Below are 24,397 nucleotides of genomic sequence, written 5' to 3' on the forward strand. Positions count from 1 at the left end.
GTGTTTTTAATTATAGTTTCAATACTTTGTTTCACCATATCAACAGCTTCCATGATTGAAGATGGTCCAGGGTCTTGAAAACGAAACAATCTTATTTTTATATGCCCTTTAAATGCCCCATCGGTGTTTTCAATGGAGAATTTAGCTTCCCTTTCTTCATTGTTCTTGTGTTTGCATGATTGAAGGTGTTTATTTTAATTTTTTTTGAGAATATCATTATCACATCTATCATAATGTTTTGTTTCTTGCTCAAGTGGAGATATTTCTCTGAAAAGATTGAATGTGTGTTTGTTGGTTTGAAGGTGTTTTTTAGATCCTGGTGGAGGATCTCTAAGTCTTCCTCACGTTGTTGTTCTTGTGGACTTTTTAGATCCTCGTGGCGGATCTTTAAGTCTTACTCACGTTGTTGTTCTTCATCTTCTTCTTGTGGACTTTTTTGTTTCACAGCTTACAGTTTTCATCGAAATTTCCTGAAACTTAGCATATATATATGTGAAAATACCCTGCGGAGACAGTAGCCATATCCGATTTTGAAAATTCCTCCAAGAAAAAAGTTATGATGTCAAAAATATCTCCACTAATGACAATCGCCTAAAAAATTATCTCCGAAACTAGGCAAGCTTTTTGAATTCTCTTTGCGGGAATTGAACAGTGCATTAGCAGAGATGAATTACCGCACATATGATACATCACTATGACATCATATCAATTTTTATGACATCATTCCTATTTTTTGACATTTTTTGTTTCACAACCCAGAGTTTTCATCTGATCTTCAAGAAACTTGCCATGTATATGCAGAAAGCCCACGCGCAGGCAGGATTTTGGAATCTTGGATTTTGGAAATTCTTCCGAGAAAAAAAAAGTTGACGTCATAATATTGCCGCTAATGGAAATCGCCTATACCATTATCTCCGAAACTAGGCAAGTTGTTTGAATTTCTTTGCGGGAATCATGCCCGGCATTAGCACAGATAATTTATCGCATACCTGATACATCACAATGACTTCATATTCGTTTTATGACGTCATCATTAAGAGGACAAGGATCTTAGCTCATTTGAGCTTGTTATAATATGTATATTCATGATTACAAACATCGCAGTGCGTTGTATTCACCATATTTATAGAATAAAACTTTGCTTATAATAAAATTTTCTTGATGAAAATTTCGTTAAATTTATAGGTGAATCTGTGCTTAAAACCATTTTTTATTTTAAAACCATTATTTTTTTGGCATTTTTACATGCGCGTCGATCTAATTTAGTTTATTCAATCGTGGTTCAGTACAGTCTGATCCGTTTTGACCTACAATGAATAGGATATAAGGTTCACTTAAGTGACCCAGCAGTATTGGCGGCGGAGGTTTTGCACTCTACCGAGTGCTCCCCCTCTAGTTTTGTTATGTTTTAGGGTAAATTCAATATGGCTGCTAAAAAATGTGATGTGTGACATATGTGTGAACCTTTTGTTCCTCATAGGTAGGCAGTCATATGTGTGAAGTTTCGCCTCAATCTGTTCAGCCATTTCAGAGATCTTTGAGGGTTTAATATATATATATATATATATATATATATATATATATATATATATATATATATATATATATATATATATATATATATATATATATATATATATATATGTGGATGGCCATCCACGTGACTGATTATGTCATCAAAAAAAATTGTGGATCATTTTCTCCCTCCATGACCCTCTTACTGATCAGATGTAGTGTTGCACGTATGCAATTATGACATCATAACGAAGGCACCTATGACATCATAAAAAAGATCACACTTATTTCCCATGAGGAGTACTTGCTAGGTGCCAAGTTTCAATTTTTTTCTTGGTGCGGTTTCAGAGATACAGGGATCCAACATTTTTTTGTTTTTTCCAATATGGCTGCCACACCACATGACCTATGGCATCATAATTATCATTCGAACATTCTGCATGAGTAGTTGCTCCTCTTGTGAAAACTTCATCAATTCAACAAGCAATTGTGGCGAAACACATGAATGTTCTGTGCGGAAAAACAAACCAACCAACCAACGCAAACGCAATGCCCTCCTTTGGCAAGGGTAAAAATTGATCATGGACAGATGCATGCATGCACACATGGATGGACGCACACAGGTAGACAGCTGGATGGACAACCTGAAATCAGAATGCCTGATGACAGTTGTGCCATAGACAGTCGCATAGTGTATGGTTGCCTGCGACAAAACAAGATTGTCGAGGATCTTGTTTTGTCACATCGGGTTTGCATCGGCTCGTGTTCATTGGCTTTTATTGTCTGCAATAAGGCAGTGGAGCAGTGGAAGCGGAAAATTTGATTGGGACCACATACAATTTTGCCACCTTCAGAGGGAATATACTGCTCAACAGAATGTTTTTGGAAGTGACATCAAGCAGGTTTGTGTTGTACAGTGCTCACAATACATATAAAAATTGAAATGAAAGGAAGGGTTTAGAGGCTGCTGAAAATAAAACCCAAACAATCGAATCTGGAGTTTACTGTCATTTATGTAATTGGGATACTCTGTATTTTACACCACCTTATTTAACACGTTAACTTCGGTATTGGTTCCTGGTGTTTGTCCTTTGTGAAATCCCTAAAAACAGTAAGCTTCCTGCTTAGAATGATTTTCAGGTTGTTTTTTTGTCAGACAAACAGACAAATTGAAGCAATTGCTTTACCCCACGGTATACATGCACACGTGGGACGAGACAGCGTACAAATAATCAACTTCAGAGGCATTGTATTGCTAAACTGCAGGGTTTCTTTGGAAGTGCAAACAAATCAATTTGTGTTCTCCAGTGTTCAAAACATATAATTAAAATTTAGTCGTTCTTCAATCATAGACACAGACTGAACCAATATCTTTGCCCCTGCTTTGTGCTACGTTCATTATCTCATTAATTAATAAATAAAAACTCCCTTCGTGTGAATTTCATTTATTATTTTGTAAATACATCAAGACGTACATTGCACCCCTGCAGGATTGCTAAAAACCAAGATCATAATCAAGTTGCTCTCCTAATCGTTCGTGTCATTGGTGTTGTTATTACTTTTCTTTTCAATTACAATGATACTTACATGTATGTATGTATTGTTGTTATTATTATTTTTATAATTATCATGTGCCATGACAAACAGTCTGATAAACATGAGTAAAGTCTTACCAACGACATGCTGTCTGATGTAGAGTAATGCACTGAACAGGAGTGAATGTTCGAGTCGATCCTTCACACACTGCTCTTCTCCAGATTGCTCCACCCGACGTGGAAATTTATATACGATGAGGCTAATATATGCGATGGGGGAATGCCAAAGACATTCTCAAGCTCGAATGAAATTACATGCAGGAACTTGCTTCGAATAATTCATACTCCTTTATGGGGTGGAGCAAGGTGCTTCTTGCAAGCCATTAACGTTTCCGAGACAGAACCAACACCGGAGATCGCCATTCCTTCGGTAAGGGCTGCAACTTTGTCATAGCGGAGGCACACAATGGCCTGCTCTTCCAAATCAACACCATGCCATCTTTAACTTCCACCAGCTAATGCTTGCAGACAGGACATCCAGCTTAACGTCCGTTCGAGGATGCTTCACCCATACGTGCGATATAGCAATTTCACTCTTCATTGGGGAATGCCAAAGACATCATAATTACCAGATATCATGGTCTCCCAGGAACGTGTGCTGTTTTCGAAATTCTCAACCGAATCCAACCTGTGGAAACGATTCTGATCCTCACCGTCAATGTTGACTCGACCTGTGGTCTTAGCTGTTACAACTATGCAATGGAGAAACCTCAACACTCTCGTATCAGGATTGCATGGCATCTTTTCAGGGGAGAGGTGATGTTACCTCTGCCACCGAAGGTAGATGGAGGTTATGTTTTCACCCGTTTGTTTGTCTGTCTGTTTGTTACGAAATCTAAAGATTTCGTAAGTATATTGATGCCTTCTGTTGCTGTTTGTTACTTACGAAATCTAAAGATTTCGTAAGTATGTTGATGACTTCCGTTTCTGTTTGTTTGTTTGTTTGTTTGTAGGCACGATAACTCGAGAACGGAAGAAGCTACCAATGTCAAATTACACCACGTGATTCATGAGGGTGATGGCTCATGCTGATTAGATTTTGGTCAAAATCGGTCAAAGGTCAAGGTCACAGTGAGGTCAAACATAATTCCGTAAATTCATGTGGAGAAATGGAGTATTTTTGCTTCGCTCGACGTTACGAGTTTGTTTTAACTTCGATTTTAATTTTGTCTTCGGTTTTTGCGATCGCTTAGGACGCTTAAAACTCGGTTGTCGAAATTCTGGTACAGCGATGAGTAACTGATATATATAATAAATAATGTCTTTTATCAGATTCTTCTGAAAAGTAATACACCTATTATCTGGCATATCCTGCTGGTACTGAATCACTTTTTTTTTTAAAGAAAAACAAAAAAATGGAATTTTTATAAGAAATCTAGTTTTTGTCTGGGACTCATTATCTGCAAACCACAGTGTAAAATCGTAGACCACAATGAATTCAGAATTCAAGCTCCCCTTGGGCTTCTGACTGATTCATGCTTTTATTAGACAAGGTCAGAGGTCAAGTTGACGATTTCGTAAGTACCAGTCTATGATTGCTTGTTACTTACGAAATCTGAAGATTTTGTAAGTATATTGGTGACTTCAGTTTCTGTTTGTTTCTGTGTTACTTACGAAATCTAAAGATTTCGTTTCTGTTTGTTTGTTTGTTTGTTTTTAGGCACGATAACTCGAGAACGGAAGAAACTACCAATGTCAAATTACACCACGTGATTTCGGAGGGTGATGGCTAGTGCTGATTAGATTTTGGTCAAAATCGGTCAAAGGTCAAGGTCACGGTGAGATCAAATATTCGATTTTTGATGGTTTGGTACAGATAACTCGAGAACGGAAGAAGCTACCAATGTCAAATTACACCACGTGATTCAGGAAGGTGATGGCTAGTGCTGATTAGATTTTGATCAAAATCGGTCAAAGGTCAAGGTCACAGTGATGTCAAACATAATTCCATAAATTCATGTGGAGAAATGGAGTATTTTTGCTTCGCTCGACGTTACGAGTTCGTTTTAACTTCGATTTTAATTTTGTCTTCGGTTTTTGCGATCGCTTAGGACGCTTAAAACTCGGTTGTCGAAATTCTGGTAAAAATCGGATGTTTTGGAGACGTTTTAAGATTGTATAAAAAATATTTCACTCGACGCATCACGGGTCGTCCCATGTTGCAGTGCGCTCGAGCAGACGCGTCGTTGAGTTACGTTAAGGTATAATTGCGTGGAGAAATGGAGATTTTTGCTTCGGTCGACGTTACGATTTTTATGGTTTGATACAGAATCATCGTAGAAACTTCTGGTTTGCGTCGCTACCTTCTCGAGAGACAGCTTTTATTGGACAAGGTCAGAGGTCAAGTTGACGATTTCGTAAGTACCAGTCTATGACTGCTTGTTCGTTTGTTTGTTTGTGAAGAGGATATCTCAAAAAGTTGTGGACGGATTCAGACGAGATTTGGTGGAGCGGTTGGTTGTGTGAAAAGGACAAATGGATTAGATTTTGCTGAAGATCCACATCCAGAGACGACAATTTTTTAATTTTTAAGTGATTCTTCACCATTGAGAGATGAGGCCAAAGACGACACATATGTATATATGTAGCATGATATTCAAAAAAGTTGTGGACGAATTATGACAAAACTGTGTGGATGGGTTGATTCGCTGACAAAAACTACCGATTCGATTTTGGTTCAGGTCCAGATCCAGATCCGGTCCATCAGTGGGATACAAAACGTAAACTGTACAGCCTGGCGGAGGTATGCGGTCCACCAAGTGTCATTGTAGTTTACCCCTGCAGCGGAAATATAGATTGGTTCAGAACAAATGAACAAAGAGGATGAAATTATCGGAAAGTGAGATTGATTAAAAAAAAAAAACAACTTTGCAAAGGATGGACACACTTCCTGAAAGTACGTTTCATTTATTGGGCTCATGGTGTTGCTGCAAAGCAAGAGGTTTATTTTTTTTTTGAAGACAATGCAATGAGTAGACCATTACGACTCGTGTACGAGACGTGATGAGCTCTCGTATTTCTTATGTGGAACTTGACAACATCATTTGCAACCAAATGTTTGAATGAAAAACCATCCCAAACACTTTTATATGGTGGTTAAAGTTTCATAGCCATGAATTGGTGATAGCAACTGCTTCTATTGAAGTATTCACAACCTTGTGTTCCCCTCACCCACCCCCCTCCCCCAACCCAGTCTCCCTCCCTCTTCCCCAATGCCGCAATGCGGTGCTGATGTTGCATCAACATGGTTCAAGAAGATGTCACTGAGACGTTCTCCATCATCTTCAAAAACTCTAGAACAAAAGAATGAATCAAAATATAAGGATTATGTTCTCTACCAACAGGTATCCACAGATATTCAACGATGTAAAACGTGACTTCAGCAATATGGTGTAAAAAAACAGTTATATATAACATCAGAAATTAATATTGTACATCTCTGTGATGCATCAAGACAATGCTTGATTAAATCACCTCCCCCACCCCCAAACATCCAACATTAATCCCTTCTCCACCACAAGTCCTGAACCCCCCCTCCTCCTGCAAAGACTAAACCCCCTCTCCCAACTTTATGTTACCTCTCTACCCCCCCCCCGATTTCCCAAAAGCTGTCTTCCCCTCCCTTTTCTTCCCGTTCTTCAAAGCAACAGGATATTCTTTCATCATTACATATAATTTCTTCATTGCATCAATAAAATGGTGGAATATTTAAGTGTCTTTCTCCTACCCTATACACCTTAATATAATGCCATTACCAATGACACCTGCTCCGACCTCCTCAAAACCTACTTTCCTACATTCGTAACTTCTACCTTCACCCCATTCACAATCTCGGTAGCAGCAAGATATGTCTCATGAGAACAATAATTATTCAAACTACCTTCAGGTCCCTATTCCCAATGGTCCCCTACATGCCATTCCGTTAAATTACGTAGAATTGCCACTCTCAAGTGATTGTGAGTCGCCTAAGTGTGTTAATAATTGATCCGAGATTAATTATCTTTTTTTGTGATGCATAAATTCAGTACTGTGCAAAGGTATTGGTTATTGCAATGATATTCACACTTTTGGGTAAATTAATCAAATTATCAGTGATAGCCGTCATATTTGTTTTATATTGTAACTTGAGAGCCTATATAAATATGATTGAAACAAACTGCTGTAATATATACAGTACTGTGCAAAAGTTTGGGTTGTTTTTTATTTCGTACGGGCTATTCTCCAATAAACATCTGTGGAAAGTTAAACGGGTGCAATATAGGTCGAAAATAATTCAAACAAAGTAAATTATAAGAACAGTCATTTCATAGTATCAGTCAATACTTTGTCTGTCCACCCTTTGCCTTTTGAATGCCACTCTTTAACCCATGGTTCATGTATACGGCTGAAGCACTCTAACAGGAATATGATGCCACATATTCTGCAGTACATTCCACTGTTCTGAAAGGTTCCTTGGATTCCTCTTGTTCACCTTTTTCCAGATAATCCAATATGATCTCAATGGAACTTGTGTCCACATTCTGGAGTAGCCATTCTAACATTTAGAGCACACCAGCTGTGACCTTGTTCTTCAGATACTGTTTCACTGTATTGGAAATGTGTTATAGATGATTACCCTCACTGAAGGAGAGGGTATTCATTTTGGGTCTGTTTGTTTTTTTGTCCGCACAGAACTTTTGTGTTTTTCTCCACAACCGTTTGTCAAATGGAGACGAAATTTTCACCATTGGTGCGACGACTCATGTGGAATGTTTTAATAACTATGACGTCATTGGTCACGTGGTGTGGCAGCCATGTTGGAAAAACAAAAAAAAACATTGGACCTTTGTGTCTGAAACCGCACCAAGGAAAAAATTGAAACTTGGCACACGGCAAGTACAGTAAACCCTCGTTGTCCGCTGGGGTTACGTTCCTCTAAACTTCCACGAATGGCGAAATCACGATTGGCGAACAGTTTATAACATGCAAGTCAATGAGATACGTTCCAGCCTCCCAAAATAAGTCCAAAGATCATCAGTAAGTTTAAAAAAAAAAGAGAAGACATTTAATTGAAAAATAACAACCATACATTCAATATCTTTTCCATTTTTTCAATGTATGCATCTGTGCGACTTAACGATGCTACTTTTGAAGCAATATTTGCACCAGAACTGACACGAGGCCAAACTTTATAATGTTACGTTTGAGGGGGGGGTATGCATTCAAAGGGTAATTAGGATGTTTAATTAGGTATGCCATGCTGTTCGAGTTTACCAGGATCTCGATGTAATAAGTAGCAATTCAGTGGTGATAAGTTGTCTAGTAAATGTTCATTTCTTCAAGGGGGAAATGATAATTGTCACGTAATTAGATAGGGACACGGGATAGGGGAAGTGTGTCTGCGTAAACCACTTTTGGTATTCTCTGGAGACTGGCCGTGACGTCACCGGACAGTGCAGCGGATGGCTCCGCCCCGTGATCACGATTGGCAGAAGGCGACGGCGGTGGGCCAATAAACGGCTCGATTGGAAGTGACGAGGACGGGAGGATAAAAAGGTTCTGTTCGGGGTCGAAAAGGAAGAGGAAGAAGATCACAACCAAAAAGATCGTGTTTTTTTTGGTGTGGAGGCTGTTGCGCGGAGAGCGTCCTTGTTGTTGTGCTGATTCGATCGTGTTCTTCATCGTGTCTTGGAGCCTTGCTGAGCCTCGTGCCTCACCTTGGTTGGCTCTGGGGTTCTGCTGACTCGGAGTACGGGGTCGAACAGCGGGCGGACCTGCCTCCCTCTCCTGCTCGCAACTTGGCGCCAGAACTGGTTCCCTGGCGGCTGTGAGCGGACTTGGGCCAAGACCAAGAGGTCGACAGCACCACGGTTTCTCCTGCCCCCCCCCCCCTGACGAGAGCAAGGCCAGCTCGTCCGACGCCGATCCAGGGACAGTTGCGTCCACACCACGGTCCAGCCTGACCACCAGAAATAGCTACGTTTTGTGTGTGTGTGTGTGTGTGTGTGTGTGTGTGTGTGTGTGTGTGTGTGTGTGTGTGTGTGTGTGTGTGTGTGTGTGTGTGTGTGTGTGTGTGCTTGGCGCCTTAGAAGGTTTGAGATCTCTATATTCATTGGAATTGTCTGTGTTTTTCCCCACGCCCGATCCCACACCATCCCGTCGAATCACCCCGGATCCCTCTTCTTGCCGAGTCTTGTTATTTCTGGTTAATAGTAAAAACGAATAAACATCATCAACTCAGTGAAAAGTGACTCGTGCCACCTTCCTCGTCCCGTTTGCGGTAGAGCGATTAGAACCGCCATGTTTGGGTTATAAATAAATAAACCGCCTCCATCGTTTCGGCTCATTCTACGTTGGCGGGACTGTTCAAGTCCCGTGGACATCACAATAATTACATTGACGAATGTAACGAATCGTGGCCTCATCGATGTTGTAGTCTTTTGCCAACACAGTAACATGTGCACCGCTCTCAATTTGATCTTACATTTTCACTTTTCCACCGTCATCACTTTCTTCACCTTTTTACCCCTCAACCCGAATTGGGCTAAGGGGTATTGTTGTCATAGGCGTTGTCCGGGTGTCTGTCAACTTTTGGTTTCTGTCAATTTTGAGGAGAACGCCTTGTCTGATTAAATCCATTTTTGCAGGGTATGTTGGGGTTGAGTAGAGGAAGGTTCCTTTCGAAAAAAGGGCATGCTGCAATTTTCAATGTGGCCTCCATGGCAGCCATCTTGAAATTGGTTTCCATCGATTTCAAGGAGAACGCCTTGTCTGATTAAATCCATTTTTACAGGGTGTGTTGGGGTTGAGTAGTGGAAGGTTTCTTTCGAAAATGGGTGCACTGCAATTTCAGTGTGGCTGCCACTGCAGTCATCTTGAAATTGGTTTTCGTCAATTTCGAGAACGGCTTGGCTTGTCCGATTAAATGCATTTTTGCAGTGTGTATGTTTGAGTTGAGTAGAGGAAGGTTCCTTTCGAAAATGGGTGCGCTGCGATTTTCACTAGCCGCCACGGTAGCCATCTTGAAGTCTGATTGATTTTCGATATGACGTCCAACGTGCTCTCACTGACTGCATCATCGTGATTTCACTGCTTCCTTTTACAATGCATGGGCTGAGGGGTTACGCCCGCTTTGCGGAGCTATTTTTTTATTCTGCTCTTCAGCGAATGCACCACTTAATGGACGTTTTGGACCCATGATTAAATAAACAGGATAAAAAGTTTTATTACTATAAAATACCGCCCCTCACCACCCGCCGGGCAGCCAGAAGACAATGATGCAGTGGTGCGGCAGATACTGGAAGACGCAAAATGCGAATTTTCAAATTGTTATATTTTCCATTGATACGGTACAATTATAATTTAATACGTAATGTTATATGAAGGAAAATATTGTTATGCAAACATTGAAAGTGTTTGGAAAAAAAACTTATGAAATACAAACGAGTTCAAGGTGGGCAGGGTGTATTTTGTCTGTGGTCGGAGGATGTTCCCAGAAGATGCAGAAGGCAACTTTTTTTCATTTTCCGGCGATACAGTACAGTTGTAATTTAACACATAATGTTAAATGAAGGAAAATGTTGTTATCCAAGCATTCAGTGTTTAAAAAAACTTATGAAAACCGAAGGAGTTTGAGGTGGGAGGAGATCATTTTTTCCCCGGATATTTGGCAGTATTGGAGTGAACGGAGAGAAAGGGTGTCTAAAAAGTAAGCGCAGATATGCGAAATCGCAGATGGCGAACACACGGATGGTGAGGGTTGACTGTACTCTTCAAGGGGAATGAGTGTGATTTTTATGACATCATCAGTGCCTTCGTTATGACTTCATCATTGCATATGTAGAATGCAACATCCAATCTGTATGAAAAATTTTGAGGGTCATCTCAGGATAAAATGGTCCACAAATACGTTTTTGATGACGTCATTTATCACGTGATTCAGCAGCCATTAAAAAAAAAAAACCTTCAAAAATCTTCTCTGAAATGAATGAACGGATCGAGCCGAAACTTTACACGTCTATACACCTATCCAAGAGGAACAAAAGATTCACACATATGACATCATAGGTCACATGGTTTGGCAGCCATATTGAATTTGCCCAAAAGCATATAAAAAAATCTTCTTCTCCAGAACAGCTGGACAAATCGAGTGGAAACTTCACATAAATGTTCCCCAAGGCATATATGTACTCAATGCAACATTCTCCATGTACAAGATTGTTCAGGAATAATTGATGTCACATGGTTTGGCAGCCATGTTGGATGTAAGAAAAATATTAAATAATGGTTTCTCTTGAACTGCTTAATCAATCGGCATGAAACTTCACAATTGTGTTCTGACGGGGAATACGTGTCTTAAATTTCAACTTGATCAGACGCATGGTCTAATGTGGGTTATTGAATTTATTTAATTTAAATTTTTTTTATGCGGCAAACGTGGCTGTGCCTGGATCGGTTTGAGGGTAGAGGAGTGGCAGCTGAAATGTGAATCATATCCAGGTTCCTTCTGATGACTTGATCTTTTATTTTTCCTTGTTTGGGTTCCTTCTGATTCCTCCAATGCAGGACTGTACCTATTTAATCTTTCATTTGATCTGAATTGAATTTAGTTTAATCACATTCTGAATTCAATTTAATAATAATAATAATAATAATAATAATAATAAAACGTCATGGGTTAGGGTCAGGTATCCGATCAAAGTAGGGTTGCATCAAAGCGGGACAGCGTGGTAACTGGTCATCACTGGCAGGAGTTATAAAGTGGCAGTTCTAATTATGTCTCTTATTAATCACGTAACACACCAGTACACAAACGCCAATCAAAATACACCATACGAAACAAGTCCTGGCAAGGGCCTGCAATCTCTGATTGCTCTTTTTCTTGTTATGTTGTTGTAAAATGAATCCTCCTCCAATGAACAAAATTCACTCGGAACTGCATTGTGCTGCAGTATCTGCTTTCACTTCACTTCCATTTGTGTCCCATTGATTTTAGCAAGTTTTCCTTCACTAAAAGCTGAGTCACAGAGTTTCCCCCGTGTTTGACAATCAGGTGCAAACACTGAGTGTTGCAACGTTCTCCAGATCTTCGGTGTACGAAATGGTGTCTCTTCGATCCAAAAAGGTGAAACTTCGATTCATCAGACCAGAATAACCGATTACATTGATTGTTCCGTCACCCAATCTTGGTGTTGCCTTGCAAATTTCAGTCTTTTCACCTTATTCTGTGGTCTCAGAAATGCTTTCTTTTGTGCAACTATGCTACGGAGACCTGCTGCAATCAGCCTCCTTTGCACAGTGATGGCTGAGATGTTAATGTTCAGCCCTGCTCTCATTTCATTTGTCAACTGATGATTTGATTTAATTATATCATGCAAGCTGACCAAGTTTCAGAGCTTGTCTTGCCTTGGGGAGGTTCTTCTGTGTCTTCCTGGCCTTTTCTTGTCTTCCAGTAAAAATGTCATGTACATCAGTTTTTTTCAGGCATTGCAAAGTGTACCTCACCATTGTAGGGACCTCACATCTTCAGCTTTTCTCCTATTTTCTTCATAGTGTGCCCTTCTTCTCACAGAGTTGGGATCTACCCACGCTGTTCTGGTGAAAGTTGCTTCCTTGGCACCATTGTGAACCCACTCATACACCTTCAAGCAAGGAAACAAGCTGATGAAAGCAAATTTCATGTATTCACCAACTTGCAACTTTTATTATGGTTTCTTAAAATTCACATATATATATATATATATATATATATATATATATATATATATATATATATATATATATATATATATATATATATATATAACTGCTGTTGATTACTTCAATAACATATTATTACTTACTGTACAAAAATCGACCAACTATTTTCTGCATATTTTCTTCATGGAACAGTAAGTGCATATTACGAATACATGATGATACTAAAACTGCACTGTGTGGACCGCATACCTCCACCAGGCTGAACTTTTTTTTATATCTCACTGATAGGCCGGATCAGCATCTGGATCTTCACGAAAATCTAATCAATTCGTCCTTATCACACACCCAACATCTACACCAAGTTTTGTCCAAATCCGTCCATATCTTTGAGATATCGTTATGTTCATCGTTTTTGGCATTATCTCTTAATGGTGAAGAAGCACTCAAAAAATTGTGGTATCTGGATCCGGATCTTCAGCAAAATCTAATCAATTCATCCTTGTCACACAGCCATCCTGTCAAAAAGTTTCATTTGAATCCGTTCCTAACTTTTTGAGATGTCCTGCTCACAGAGAAAGAGACTCAGGGGTGAAACAGAGGTGAAAACATAATCTCCATCCACCTTCAATGGCAGAGGAAATTATGTGTGTAGCAAAAATATAAATTTTCAATTTCCTAATTTATTTTATATTACTTAAATGTAAATGTGATATTAAATTAACTTTCACCAAAATTTTAATTATTTTCCACCTATATTGTACTCTTCTAACTTCCCACAAGTGTTCATTGGAAAACAGCCCAAACCTTTGCACAGTACTTTATATATGGCTTTACAGTGGCATGTGCTTACACATTGTGTAAGTATACTAACCATGCTTCCCCATTGTCTCGGGTCGCTCAACTGCATTTGATTTTTCATGTATTAATTTATTTGTATTACAATATGTCTATATATATATATATATATATATATATATATATATATATATATATATATATATATATATATATATATATATATATATATATATATTGTTACGGCTGTGGAAATTCGCATTACACCATAAAGGGCCCTCAGGTGAGATATCTCCAAAGGTACATGTGTAGTTAGCCCAAACCCATTGTATAGAGGGAATTTATGTGATCCATCCGGGCTGCGACGCTTTGAGTTAGTCATTTTTCTTTCTCTATCTTTTATTTCATACAAACAGCATCTCAACAACCAGGCCATCCCCACCACAGCGCCAACCACACTACAACAACGCCACACCACCTTTGCCTTTACCTTCACAACTTCATCCCACATCATCGCTTCTACGGCCATTCCCGCACCACCTGTGAACACTGAACGTCGGGCTGTCTCGGGCCCGTTCAGCGATTGGTGCCGAACGCACCGAGCCGCGAGCGCGAATGGCAGCCTTTCCGAGGGGAAAATTCGGATCAGAAACGCTTCACGCCCACTTCCCCTCCGTCCAATGGGCGAATGCGAGGCGGCTTGGCCCCTCCTCCAAGCGCGCATAGGTGAAGTCCGTTTATGAAAATATGCGGATCCATGGAGGTTCACGCCCCTTTTTGCCCGACCAATGGCTGAACAGAGGGTGACGTGGCCCCTCCTCCAATCGCGTTTTGATCCGCATATTTGCATATCGGCTTCTCCTGAGAGCTATAAAGGTGTGAGCGGAAGGTGACTCGGGGGCTTGAGTTGAGGTTGGAGGAGAGTGTGGAACTGGAAGGAGAGTGTGGAACTGGAAGGAGAGTGTGTCGTCGAGGAGTTGCTTTTGGAGACAAGGAGCGCCGCGTTGGTGGAGTTGAGTCGAGTGCGCGCGGTGGAGCTGCGGGCGGCTGGTTGGGGCAGGGGAGCTCGGGTCCGAGGCCAGGAGGACGGCAGTCGGCGACGAGGCTGCGGTGTGGAGGATCGCTCGTCTCGTTGCGGGACCCAATTCAGCCAGCCACTCCCCGCCCCCAGGGCATCAACAATTTCCCCTTCCCCCGCACTGAGATAGTGCAAAGGGGGGCCCCGTTCCTCCCCCACCCCAAACATGGTGCCAACGAGCACGCCAGGGGTACGGAGTCGGGGCACGGCGGTGCGGACATTTTGCGGCTTGCCCGCCAATGCATCACGAGGACGCGGGTAAGACCTCCCCGGTCTCGCGGACCTGGCCGCTCCTCTAGGTCCTGCGCACATTTGGCCTACGGGCCTGTCTTCCTCCTTGTCGCTGAGGGTGGCTTCTTTCTTTTGCTTTTGTGTAAATGTGTGTTGGTGCCGTCTGTGAAGTAAAACTGTGTAAGTGTTGCCGTGTGTACGCATTAGGTCGGTGTCAACTGTTTTCTTCTTGCCTTAGCTTTTTGTGTATGGCTGTATATACGTGCTTTCCGTGTGTCGCGTACTAAACTGCTTGCTTGTTGAACTGTGCCCGTTTTGCTTCATCTTTTCTCCATTTGAATCTCCATCTTGCATCACGTAAGGGGTTCGTAGTGGGTGCAACATCGCGGTAATTAATCTGAACTGTCCAGGTCGACGATAACACCGCTCGGTTATCCCGATAGTACGGAACGGGCCGCCCAAGCGGCTCGTGTCCGGAGTCGACCTGTGGCGAGGTAAGATCGCCCGGTTTACCATCCGCGTGGGTACTTCGGTAGGTCGAATTTGGCGAACAACCCTATCCTACGCGGGTGGCCAATTGGCACGATTGTGGTGAGGTCGAAAGGCCCACCCATGACTAGCTCCCGGCGTTGGTCCGAGAGGGTCACGACAGAATTGTCCTTCCGGTGGGCGACGTGCCGCGATTCGAGTTACGTGGCCATTCCCACACCGGCGGGCGCGAATTCGCAACACTGGTGTCAGGAATGGGATACAATCTCTCCCGTCTCCAACTAAATTTATGGGAATCGGTTCAGGGGTGAGGGGAGCGACCCCCGATTCCCTCCAAATTACGAGCGTACTAAATTAATCTCTTACGAGAAATAAGATGGAGTCTCAAGACGAGCTGTTGCCGGGGGTAGATATGGATTTAGAATGTGTAGGATCCATGGCCCAGGATGGAGACCCCAAGCAGGACATTGGTATGCAGGAACAATTCCCCCCCCCCAACTGAAACCAGAGCCCGAAATGGGCACGGCGACGGCCGCGGTGTATGACACCTCCCCACCCCTCCTCCGTCAAAACCCTTCCCCGGCCCCCAGCGAAACCGCGACCGATAATAGCGGATCGGTCCGACCAGGGCAGGTGACAATGCGGCAGATTATGGAACTCGCGCAGAGGATAAATGACAAACTGGATTACATGAATGCCGAAATGGAAGAAAGGAACAACAAAATGAAGATAAATATGCAGCAAATGGAAAATAAAAAAATGGATGGAAACGCACTCGAAGCGAAAAACCAAATTAAAAAAATGCGGGGTGAGATGCAGAGCATGGGCATAGGCCTGCAGGCAGGCATTATGGCAATGGCGAGGAGCAAAACACGGACCGCGGGCGAGAAAATGGTGCCACCACGTGCTGGGACGGGTGAGCTGGGGGGGAGTGCAACGGCTGTCCGGCCCGCAATGAAAACGGGAGAGGTCATGACGAGCGACGTCGTAATTAATGGGGAGACCGAAACATGTAAAACAGAGACGACGAAGGAAATAGAGGTATTGCCAGAGATGCAGGAGGTAGTCGTAGAGGAAATGATAATAGAGACAATGGCAGAATTAATAATGGAGAATAAAGAGGAAACAGCAGAGACAAAAAGTGAGGAAGAAACGGAGGTAATGGACGACGTGACGGATTTGACGGAGACGCAGGAATTGAAAGAAATAACAGAGACGTGGGAGATGGGAACGAGAGAGGAGAAACTACACGATGAAGACGGGGTGGAAGAAACTAAAGACGAACACACACACACACACACAGAGGTAGTGAGGCTTAATGAGGGGGAGCTGGCGGACTGTGTCGGGACCCGGTGCGAGCAGCTGGATAGCCTCCTTCGGGAACGGAGGGAACCTACCTACTTAGGTAGGTCGAGTTTGGCGAACAACCCTACGCGGGTGGCCGATTGGCACGATTGTGGTGAGGTCGAAAGGCCCACCCGTGACTAGCTCCCGGCGTTGGTCCGAGAGGGTCACGATAGAATTGTCCGTCCGGTGGGCAACGTTCCGCGATTCGAGTTACGTGGCCGTTCGCATGCCGGCGGGTGCGAATTCGCAACAATATATGTGTATATTGTTGTGGGCCAGGGGTCGGATGAGAAAACCTCTCGGGAGGGAAGCTATCTTGAGCTGCCACCAGACTCCCCGGAATTGCAGGCCGTCACATACAGATAACTCCGTGACGCGGCAGGTCGCTAACCGACCGTGAATGCCAATAACTCAACCACGTGACCTAGGGTCTTCCATCTATAGGTTAACCGGGTTGCCAAATTAATCACATGACCTAATTACCAGGGGCCACGCCCTCAGTACGCCTTGTCTGAACCTGATCACCTTACCGGATCAGATGCAGCCGAGCGACACTGCCAAGGACACCCCGGCAAAAAGGAACGGATCGTTGGGAATAAAGTCCCAGCAAGGCTAGGATACGGAACAAGCTGGATCAATGTGCCTGCTCTGTGGTGTGCCACGTGGCCTGATCGATCCGGGCCGCACAGCATGCCTCTGCTTGATGGTGACTGCATCGAGTCATAGCTGCAAGAAGATCTCCATCATCCGTGAAAAGACACCGGTGGCCACGGTGGCTAGCGAAGACCGACGGTAAGACACCGCCAGAAACCAGCGCACAGACCCGACCAGGGATGTGTGCTATTCATGCCCCGTTTTGTATGATGATAAAGTCTCACGGGGCTACACGCGTGTCCGCCCGCCATCGAGCAAGCCTCGTACTGTGCACATGGGTCAGCCATTGTACACGTGGTCATTTATTTTGGGGCTGGCCCGTATATGCTATCGTGTTCGCGATTAATAATTATCAGAGGCGTTGGTGTGTGCGGGGCCAACCCCGATCCGCGCCATGAACTAAAGGAAAGAGCATAGATATAAGTGTTAGATGGACATTTGGATTGAAAAGTGGGTAGATATAAGTATTAGATGGAGAAATGGGTGGAAAAGAGGATAGATATAATTATTAGATTGATATTCTGGTGGAAAAGAAGAGATATAATCATCAGGTGGAGATTTTGGTTGAAAAGAGTTTGCCGCGTGCATACTGCATGGCGTGGTGTGGTTATTTGTTTTGACTGTCTGCCTCCTATCCTTGCAGTAGCACCGTCATGGTGTTGATGCTTTTCTGTCCCCCCAGGCATGTGCTGCACGTGTCCCATTGTGCTGTCGATGCTTGTGCTGGCCTCCACGAGGACGCATATACATTGAGGGTATTGCTGCGTGGCTAGTGTTGGTGTTTCGTGTTTGCTTAGATTTATCTCAGGAATAAGAAGAAAAGAAGAGTAGAAATAAGTTAGAGATACAATCAGACCTAGCTATGAGATTCACACAACGCACTGTCCCGTTTGACCCATTAGACATGAGAAAAGGGACTAACTGTATGTACATTAATGAAATAACTGACTGGGGACCACTTGTATGATGGATGCCATTGTGTTGGAATGATGCAGTTCCCAGAACCACAACAATTATATACATACATACATATATATATATATATATATATATATATATATATATATATATATATATATATATATATATATATATATATATATATATATATATATATATATAGTTACGGATTTCAGAATCCCGTTTGATGAATGCATCCACACATCCAGGTCCTCAGACAGTTATTTCCTTTAATGCATGTTCAGATTTGCCCATCCCCATGTCTAGTGGGATTTAAATGTGATGCGTTGAGAAGGGTAAAGAATAGATCCCCTCATGGGAAGCTTTTTTTGTCTTGACGACAGACACGTTTGCACACATTTCTTTCACGAGCTCTGACGCCCGCCCTTATTTTTCCTCAGCAACGTTTATGCACATGATTATTTGCGAGTGCCAACGCCCGCCTTTTTTGAGAGTGCACGGGTCGTCATGGTAACCGTATGCAAGTGGGACAGGGTGAGCTTGGGGCGGACTCTGCGCCCGCGGAGACGGCCACAGATATAAAACGAATTGGAGGTCCGTTCTGAGGCGAGAGAAGTGGGAGGAAAAGGGCGAGAGAAGTGAGAGGAAAAGGGCGAGAGAAGTGAGAGGAAAAGGGCGAGAGAAGTCAGAGGAAAAGAGGCAAGAGAAGTGAGAGGAAAAGGGCGAGAGAAGTGAGAGGAAAAGGGCGAGAGAAGTGAGAGGAAAAGGGCGAGAGAAGTGAGAGGAAAAGAGGCAAGAGAAGTCAGAGGAAAAGGGCGAGAGAAGTGAGAGGAAAAGGGCGAGAGAAGTGAGAGGAAAAGGGCGAGAGAAGTGAGAGGAAAAGGGTGAGAGAAGTGATAGGAAAAGGGCGAGAGAAGTGATAGGAAAAGGGCGAGAGAAGTGAGAGGAAAAGAGGCAAGAGAAGTGAGAGGAAAAGAGGCAAGAGAAGTGAGAGGAAAAGAGGGAAGAGAAGTGAGAGGAAAAGAGGGGCAAGAGAAGTCAGAGGAAAAGGGCGAGAGAAGTCAGAGGAAAAGGGCGAGAGAAGTGAGAGGAAAATGGCGAGAGAAGTGAGAGGAAAAGAGGCAAGAGAAGTGAGAGGAAAAGAGGCAAGAGAAGTGAGAGGAAAAGAGGCAAGAGAAGTCAGAGGAAAAGAGGCAAGAGAAGTGAGAGGAAAAGGGCGAGAGAAGTGAGAGGAAAAGAGCCAAGAGAAGTGAGAGGAAAAGAGGCAAGAGAAGTCAGAGGATAAGGGCGAGAGAAGTGAGAGGAAAAGGGCGAGAGAAGTGAGAGGAAAAGGGCGAGAGAAGTGAGAGGAAAACGGTGAGAGAAGTGATAGGAAAAGGGCGAGAGAAGTGAGAGGAAAAGGGCGAGAGAAGTGAGAGGAAAAGAGGCAAGAGAAGTGAGAGGAAAAGAGGGGCAAGAGAAGTCAGAGGAAAAGGGCGAGAGAAGTGAGAGGAAAATGGCGAGAGAAGTGAGAGGAAAAGGGCGAGAGAAGTGAGAGGAAAAGGGCGAGAGAAGTGAGAGGAAAAGAGGCAAGAGAAGTGAGAGGAAAAGAGGCAAGAGAAGTGAGAGGAAAAGAGGGGCAAGAGAAGACAGAGGAAAAGGGCGAGAGAAGTGAGAGGAAAATGGCGAGAGAAGTGAGAGGAAAAGGGCGAGAGAAGTGAGAGGAAGAGGGCGAGAGAAGTGAGAGGAAAAGAGGCAAGAGAAGTGAGAGGAAAAGAGGCAAGAGAAGTGAGAGGAAAAGAGGCAAGAGAAGTGAGAGGAAAAGAGGCAAGAGAAGTGAGAGGAAAAGGGCGAGAGAAGTGAGAGGAAAAGAGGCAAGAGAAGTGAGAGGAAAAGAGGGGCAAGAGAAGTCAGAGGAAAAGGGCGAGAGAAGTGAGAGGAAAATGGCGAGAGAAGAGAGAGGAAAAGGGCGAGAGAAGTGAGAGGAAAAGAGGCAAGAGAAGTGAGAGGAAAAGAGGCAAGAGAAGTGAGAGGAAAAGAGGAAAGAGAAGTGAGAGGAAAAGAGGCAAGAGAAGTGAGAGGAAAAGAGGGGCAAGAGAAGTCAGAGGAAAAGGGCGAGAGAAGTGAGAGGAAAATGGCGAGAGAAGTGAGAGGAAAAGAGGAAAGAGAAGAGAGAGGAAAAGAGGCAAGAGAAGTGAGAGGAAAAGATGCAAGAGAAGTGAGAGGAAAAGAGGCAAGAGAAGTGAGAGGAAAAGGGCGAGAGAAGTGAGAGGAAAAGAGCCAAGAGAAGTGAGAGGAAAAGAGGCAAGAGAAGTGAGAGGAAAAGAGGCAAGAGAAGACAGAGGAAAAGGGCGAGAGAAGTGAGAGGAAAAGGGCGAGAGAAGTGAGAGGAAAAGGGCGAGAGAAGTGAGAGGAAAAGGGCGAGAGAAGTGATAGGAAAAGGGCGAGAGAAGTGAGAGGAAAAGGGCGAGAGAAGTAAGAGGAAAAAGGGCGAGAGAAGTGAGAGGAAAAGAGGCAAGAGAAGTGAGAGGAAAAGAGGCAAGAGAAGTGAGAGGAAAAGAGGCAAGAGAAGTGAGAGGAAAAGAGGCAAGAGAAGTGAGAGGAAAAGAGGGGCAAGAGAAGTCAGAGGAAAAGGGCGAGAGAAGTGAGAGGAAAATGGCGAGAGAAGTGAGAGGAAAAGGGCGAGAGAAGTGAGAGGAAAAGGGCGAGAGAAGTGAGAGGAAAAGAGGCAAGAGAAGTGAGAGGAAAAGAGGCAAGAGAAGTGAGAGGAAAAGAGGCAAGAGAAGTGAGAGGAAAAGGGCGAGAGAAGTGAGAGGAAAAGAGGAAAGAGAAGTGAGAGGAAAAGAGGGGCAAGAGAAGTCAGAGGAAAAGGGCGAGAGAAGTGAGAGGAAAATGGCGAGAGAAGTGAGAGGAAAAGGGCGAGAGAAGTGAGAGGAAAAGAGGCAAGAGAAGTGAGAGGAAAAGAGGCAAGAGAAGTGAGAGGAAAAGGGCGAGAGAAGTGAGAGGAAAAGGGCGAGAGAAGTGAGAGGAAAAGGGCGAGAGAAGTGAGAGGAAAAGGGCGAGAGAAGTGAGAGGAAAAGAGGCGAGAGAAGTCAGAGGAAAAGAGGCAAGAGAAGTCAGAGGAAAAGAGGAAAGAGAAGTGAGAGGAAAAGAGGCAAGAGAAGTGAGAGGAAAAGGGCGAGAGAAGTGAGAGGGAAAGGGCGAAAGAGGTGAGAGAAGAAAGAGGAGAGAGAAGTAAGAGGAGGGAGAAGAAAGCGCGAGAAGCGAGCAAGAAGCTGGTGTAAGCGCGTGAGGGAAGAAACGAGCCAGAGAGGAAGCGTGCAAGCCGCAAGCGAGCATGTGGTGCACGTGTGGGTGTCTGACCAGCGCCAACAACGAGACAATTCGTCCTTCCCAGTGCTTGAGCAAGCGAGCGTATGGTGCATGTGTGGATTTGAGCAGCGCTGACAACGAGTGAGGCACGGGTTTGTTCACCAACGTGTGAGGAGCGGGTCAGTCACCGACGGACCGTGTGGGTCACTGGACGTCACCAGTTTCGTGAAGTGTGAGAAGCTACCCATGTCGCAGCACCAGGGTCTAACCCCACGACAGACTATCTTGGTGCCCTCCCAGACGTTGACTGGCGTTCAAGGCTGTTTGCGAGAGGGTGCACGGCAAGGCTGGGTGCTGGCGACGGACGTGACATGCACGCACAGATTTCAGGACGTTTTCACTTCACAGCAAACTACTCTGGTGAGTGAGACGACTCTTCTCCCCCCACCCCCCCCCCCCGAACGATCTGTTGGGTACCCGTGTCTGTGTTTAGCTGTAAGTCAACCCCCGATAAGCATCTGCTCTTTGTCTCTTTCCTGGCATTTTTATTGATTTTCCTTTGAAATTTATTCCTTATTTACCTCAGAAATTTCAAAGTTCTTTTTATTTATTTCTTTATTTTATTAGTAATAAATCATTTGTCGACTTCCAACCTGTCCACGTTTGTCCTTTCCTTCCATTGGTCTAGTATTGTGCGAACCTCGATAGACTGGGAGATAATTACCACAGATTTGACCAAAAATCGTCGGCACGCACCAGCAGTTAAAACGCTCGGCCACCCTAATTAAAATCTAATCGAGATAACATTGGTGCTTTGCCGTGGGCACGCTCCCTGCTCAGGTAACCACGTGACCTCTAGTTAAACAGATTAATTAGACGGTGGACACTGGAACTCGTGGTTAACTGGGTGGCGTTCGTGGTTTTAAAACAACCCACCGTACCACAACGTTAATTGTGAGCGGTGGCTCCAGGTCCGGCTCTACCGAGGACAACCAGAGATTAATCCCCCTGAGTGACAAGCTTGTGTCTCGGTACCCATGGCCGCAACAATATATATATATATATATATATATATATATATATATATATATATATATATATATATATATATATATATATATATATATATATTTGGTATGTCTGTTTGTCTGTCCTTTGTGCAAGTGCAAACCGTTTCATCTGGAGCTACCAAATTTGGCATGTGAACCTCTAATAGTCTAATGGGATGAAGAATGAGAACACAGAGTCAATTAGCCTCTCTGTTTGTTTGTTTGTCTGTCCTTCACGCAAGCACAAACCATTTGACCTCGAGCTACTAAGAAAGGAGTGCGTAGCAGACGGGATCTGCAACAACACTACATGTGACTATACCTGCAGTTCAATTTGGCATTATTCCAGATTTTGGTGCATTTTTCCCGAAAATCGGTCCCGTCATTTTCTGCCACATCAGTTCCCATCATGTGCAGAATGGTTGTTATAGGAAGTTAATGTGGCAATGTTTTTTTTGCAGTTTTCGAAATTCCCAACAACTTAACCATGCCATAAAATAAACGGGCAAGGTTTGGCAGATCTACATCAGCAGCGAGACAAAAAAAAAGAAGCCTGGAAGCAGGAAAGCTCATAAGAGAGACAATCACGCATTGAAGCTGGCCGTGAACGACATGCAACAGCCAGAGCAACAGCTAGAGCAACAGAAAGACAATCTCCTCAGAAAAAGCCTTTTGTCTTCAACTTTATTTTATTTAAACTGGAAATAATGGGAAATTTATCCCAGGCAACGCCGGGTACCTCAGCTAGTACATTAAATGAAACTCATTCGAGCCACTGACTCACTCCATCCATCAGGTCCATACTGTGTACAAAACGTTGCTGCTGCCGAAGCAGTCTCCCAGGCTATTGGGCACAATTCTGGACAGGTCGCCACTCCGACACAGGATACTCAAATGGCTCAGTCTTCCCAGCAAGCTGGTACTCATTTTGCCGACCTCAAAAGGATGACAAGCTGAGTCAACCCCACCTGGTATTAATTCAATGGCTCCACAGGATTTGAACTCAGGTCCCACATCCCAGCCCACCACCCTAGCCATTAAGCCAACACCAGGCATACTGTCTCACTGACTGACTGATATTTATGTTCGGAACCTTCCGGATGATGTAGAAAGCTGAAATTTTGCATGCCAATGGACATCGAAGCCAATACACCAGGAAACATCACGGAATACTTGGGGAAGCACGGTTCATTGTTGCTTGCAATGTTTAAGCACACCCCGCTCATGTATATATATATATCATTGAAATTAAATGAAATGAAACGATGAAACAACATTCAATTCCCAATCTTGTGATATGTGATGGAGGGACAGACAGACTGACTGACAAGCATATTATATAGATAGGTAATCCCTGATTGCCTCATCCACACCTGTTCTGACAATGAGACAGCACTACAAAGGCATGTTCCCTTGCCTGCACGGACAAGATTTCTGTTTACCGTCAAAATCCAACTTTCCGTCGTTGTTTCTATCTCCTTCGGCGAGAATCTCGTCCACTTCTACGTCTGTGACGTTTTCACCCATGCTCATCAGGATTTCCATCAGCTCGTCACGGTCAATGAACCCATCAGCATTCCTGTGGAGGAAGTAACATGGCCACCACTGATCATCTCAAATAGCTCAATATAGTGGAGTGAGTTAAAGATGATTTTTATTTTTTCAATTATGACACAACTTTCCTTGACACAGTGAACTGGGATTATTGAATAGGAAATTATGTTTCCGAAAAATTAAGAATAACGATGAGATAT

The 24,397-nt window shown here is 43.5% G+C and overlaps 3 protein-coding genes across 3 annotated transcripts in view; all 3 read right to left on the reverse strand.

The window, feature by feature from the left end:
* The window catches only part of LOC147023568 (troponin C, skeletal muscle-like), a 156,959-nt gene extending 153,691 nt beyond the window's left edge, over positions 1 to 3,268 (reverse strand). Inside the window, exon 1 of the mRNA XM_085889076.1 lies at positions 3,189 to 3,268. The gene's annotated coding sequence lies outside the window, so the exon portion shown is untranslated. The remainder of the gene's footprint in view (positions 1 to 3,188) is intronic.
* LOC147023570 (troponin C, skeletal muscle-like) overlaps positions 1 to 3,323 on the reverse strand; it is a 66,403-nt gene extending 63,080 nt beyond the window's left edge. Inside the window, exon 1 of the mRNA XM_085889074.1 lies at positions 3,189 to 3,323. Coding sequence (XP_085745200.1) covers positions 3,189 to 3,197 — 9 coding nt within the window. The 5' untranslated portion in view covers positions 3,198 to 3,323. The remainder of the gene's footprint in view (positions 1 to 3,188) is intronic.
* A 2,678-nt stretch (positions 3,324 to 6,001) lies between these two features.
* Positions 6,002 to 24,397, reverse strand: part of LOC147023571 (troponin C, skeletal muscle-like) — a 72,172-nt gene continuing 53,776 nt past the window's right edge. Inside the window, exons 5-6 of the mRNA XM_085889078.1 lie at positions 24,086 to 24,222; positions 6,002 to 6,403 (exon numbers count right to left, since the gene is read on the reverse strand). Coding sequence (XP_085745204.1) covers positions 6,360 to 6,403; positions 24,086 to 24,222 — 181 coding nt within the window. The 3' untranslated portion in view covers positions 6,002 to 6,359. The remainder of the gene's footprint in view (positions 6,404 to 24,085; positions 24,223 to 24,397) is intronic.

This window comes from Eptatretus burgeri, chromosome 7 (genome assembly GCF_056783735.1).
Source record: "Eptatretus burgeri isolate ZD-2024b chromosome 7, Ebu_testis_v1, whole genome shotgun sequence".
NCBI classification, from domain to species: Eukaryota; Metazoa; Chordata; class Myxini; order Myxiniformes; family Myxinidae; genus Eptatretus; species Eptatretus burgeri.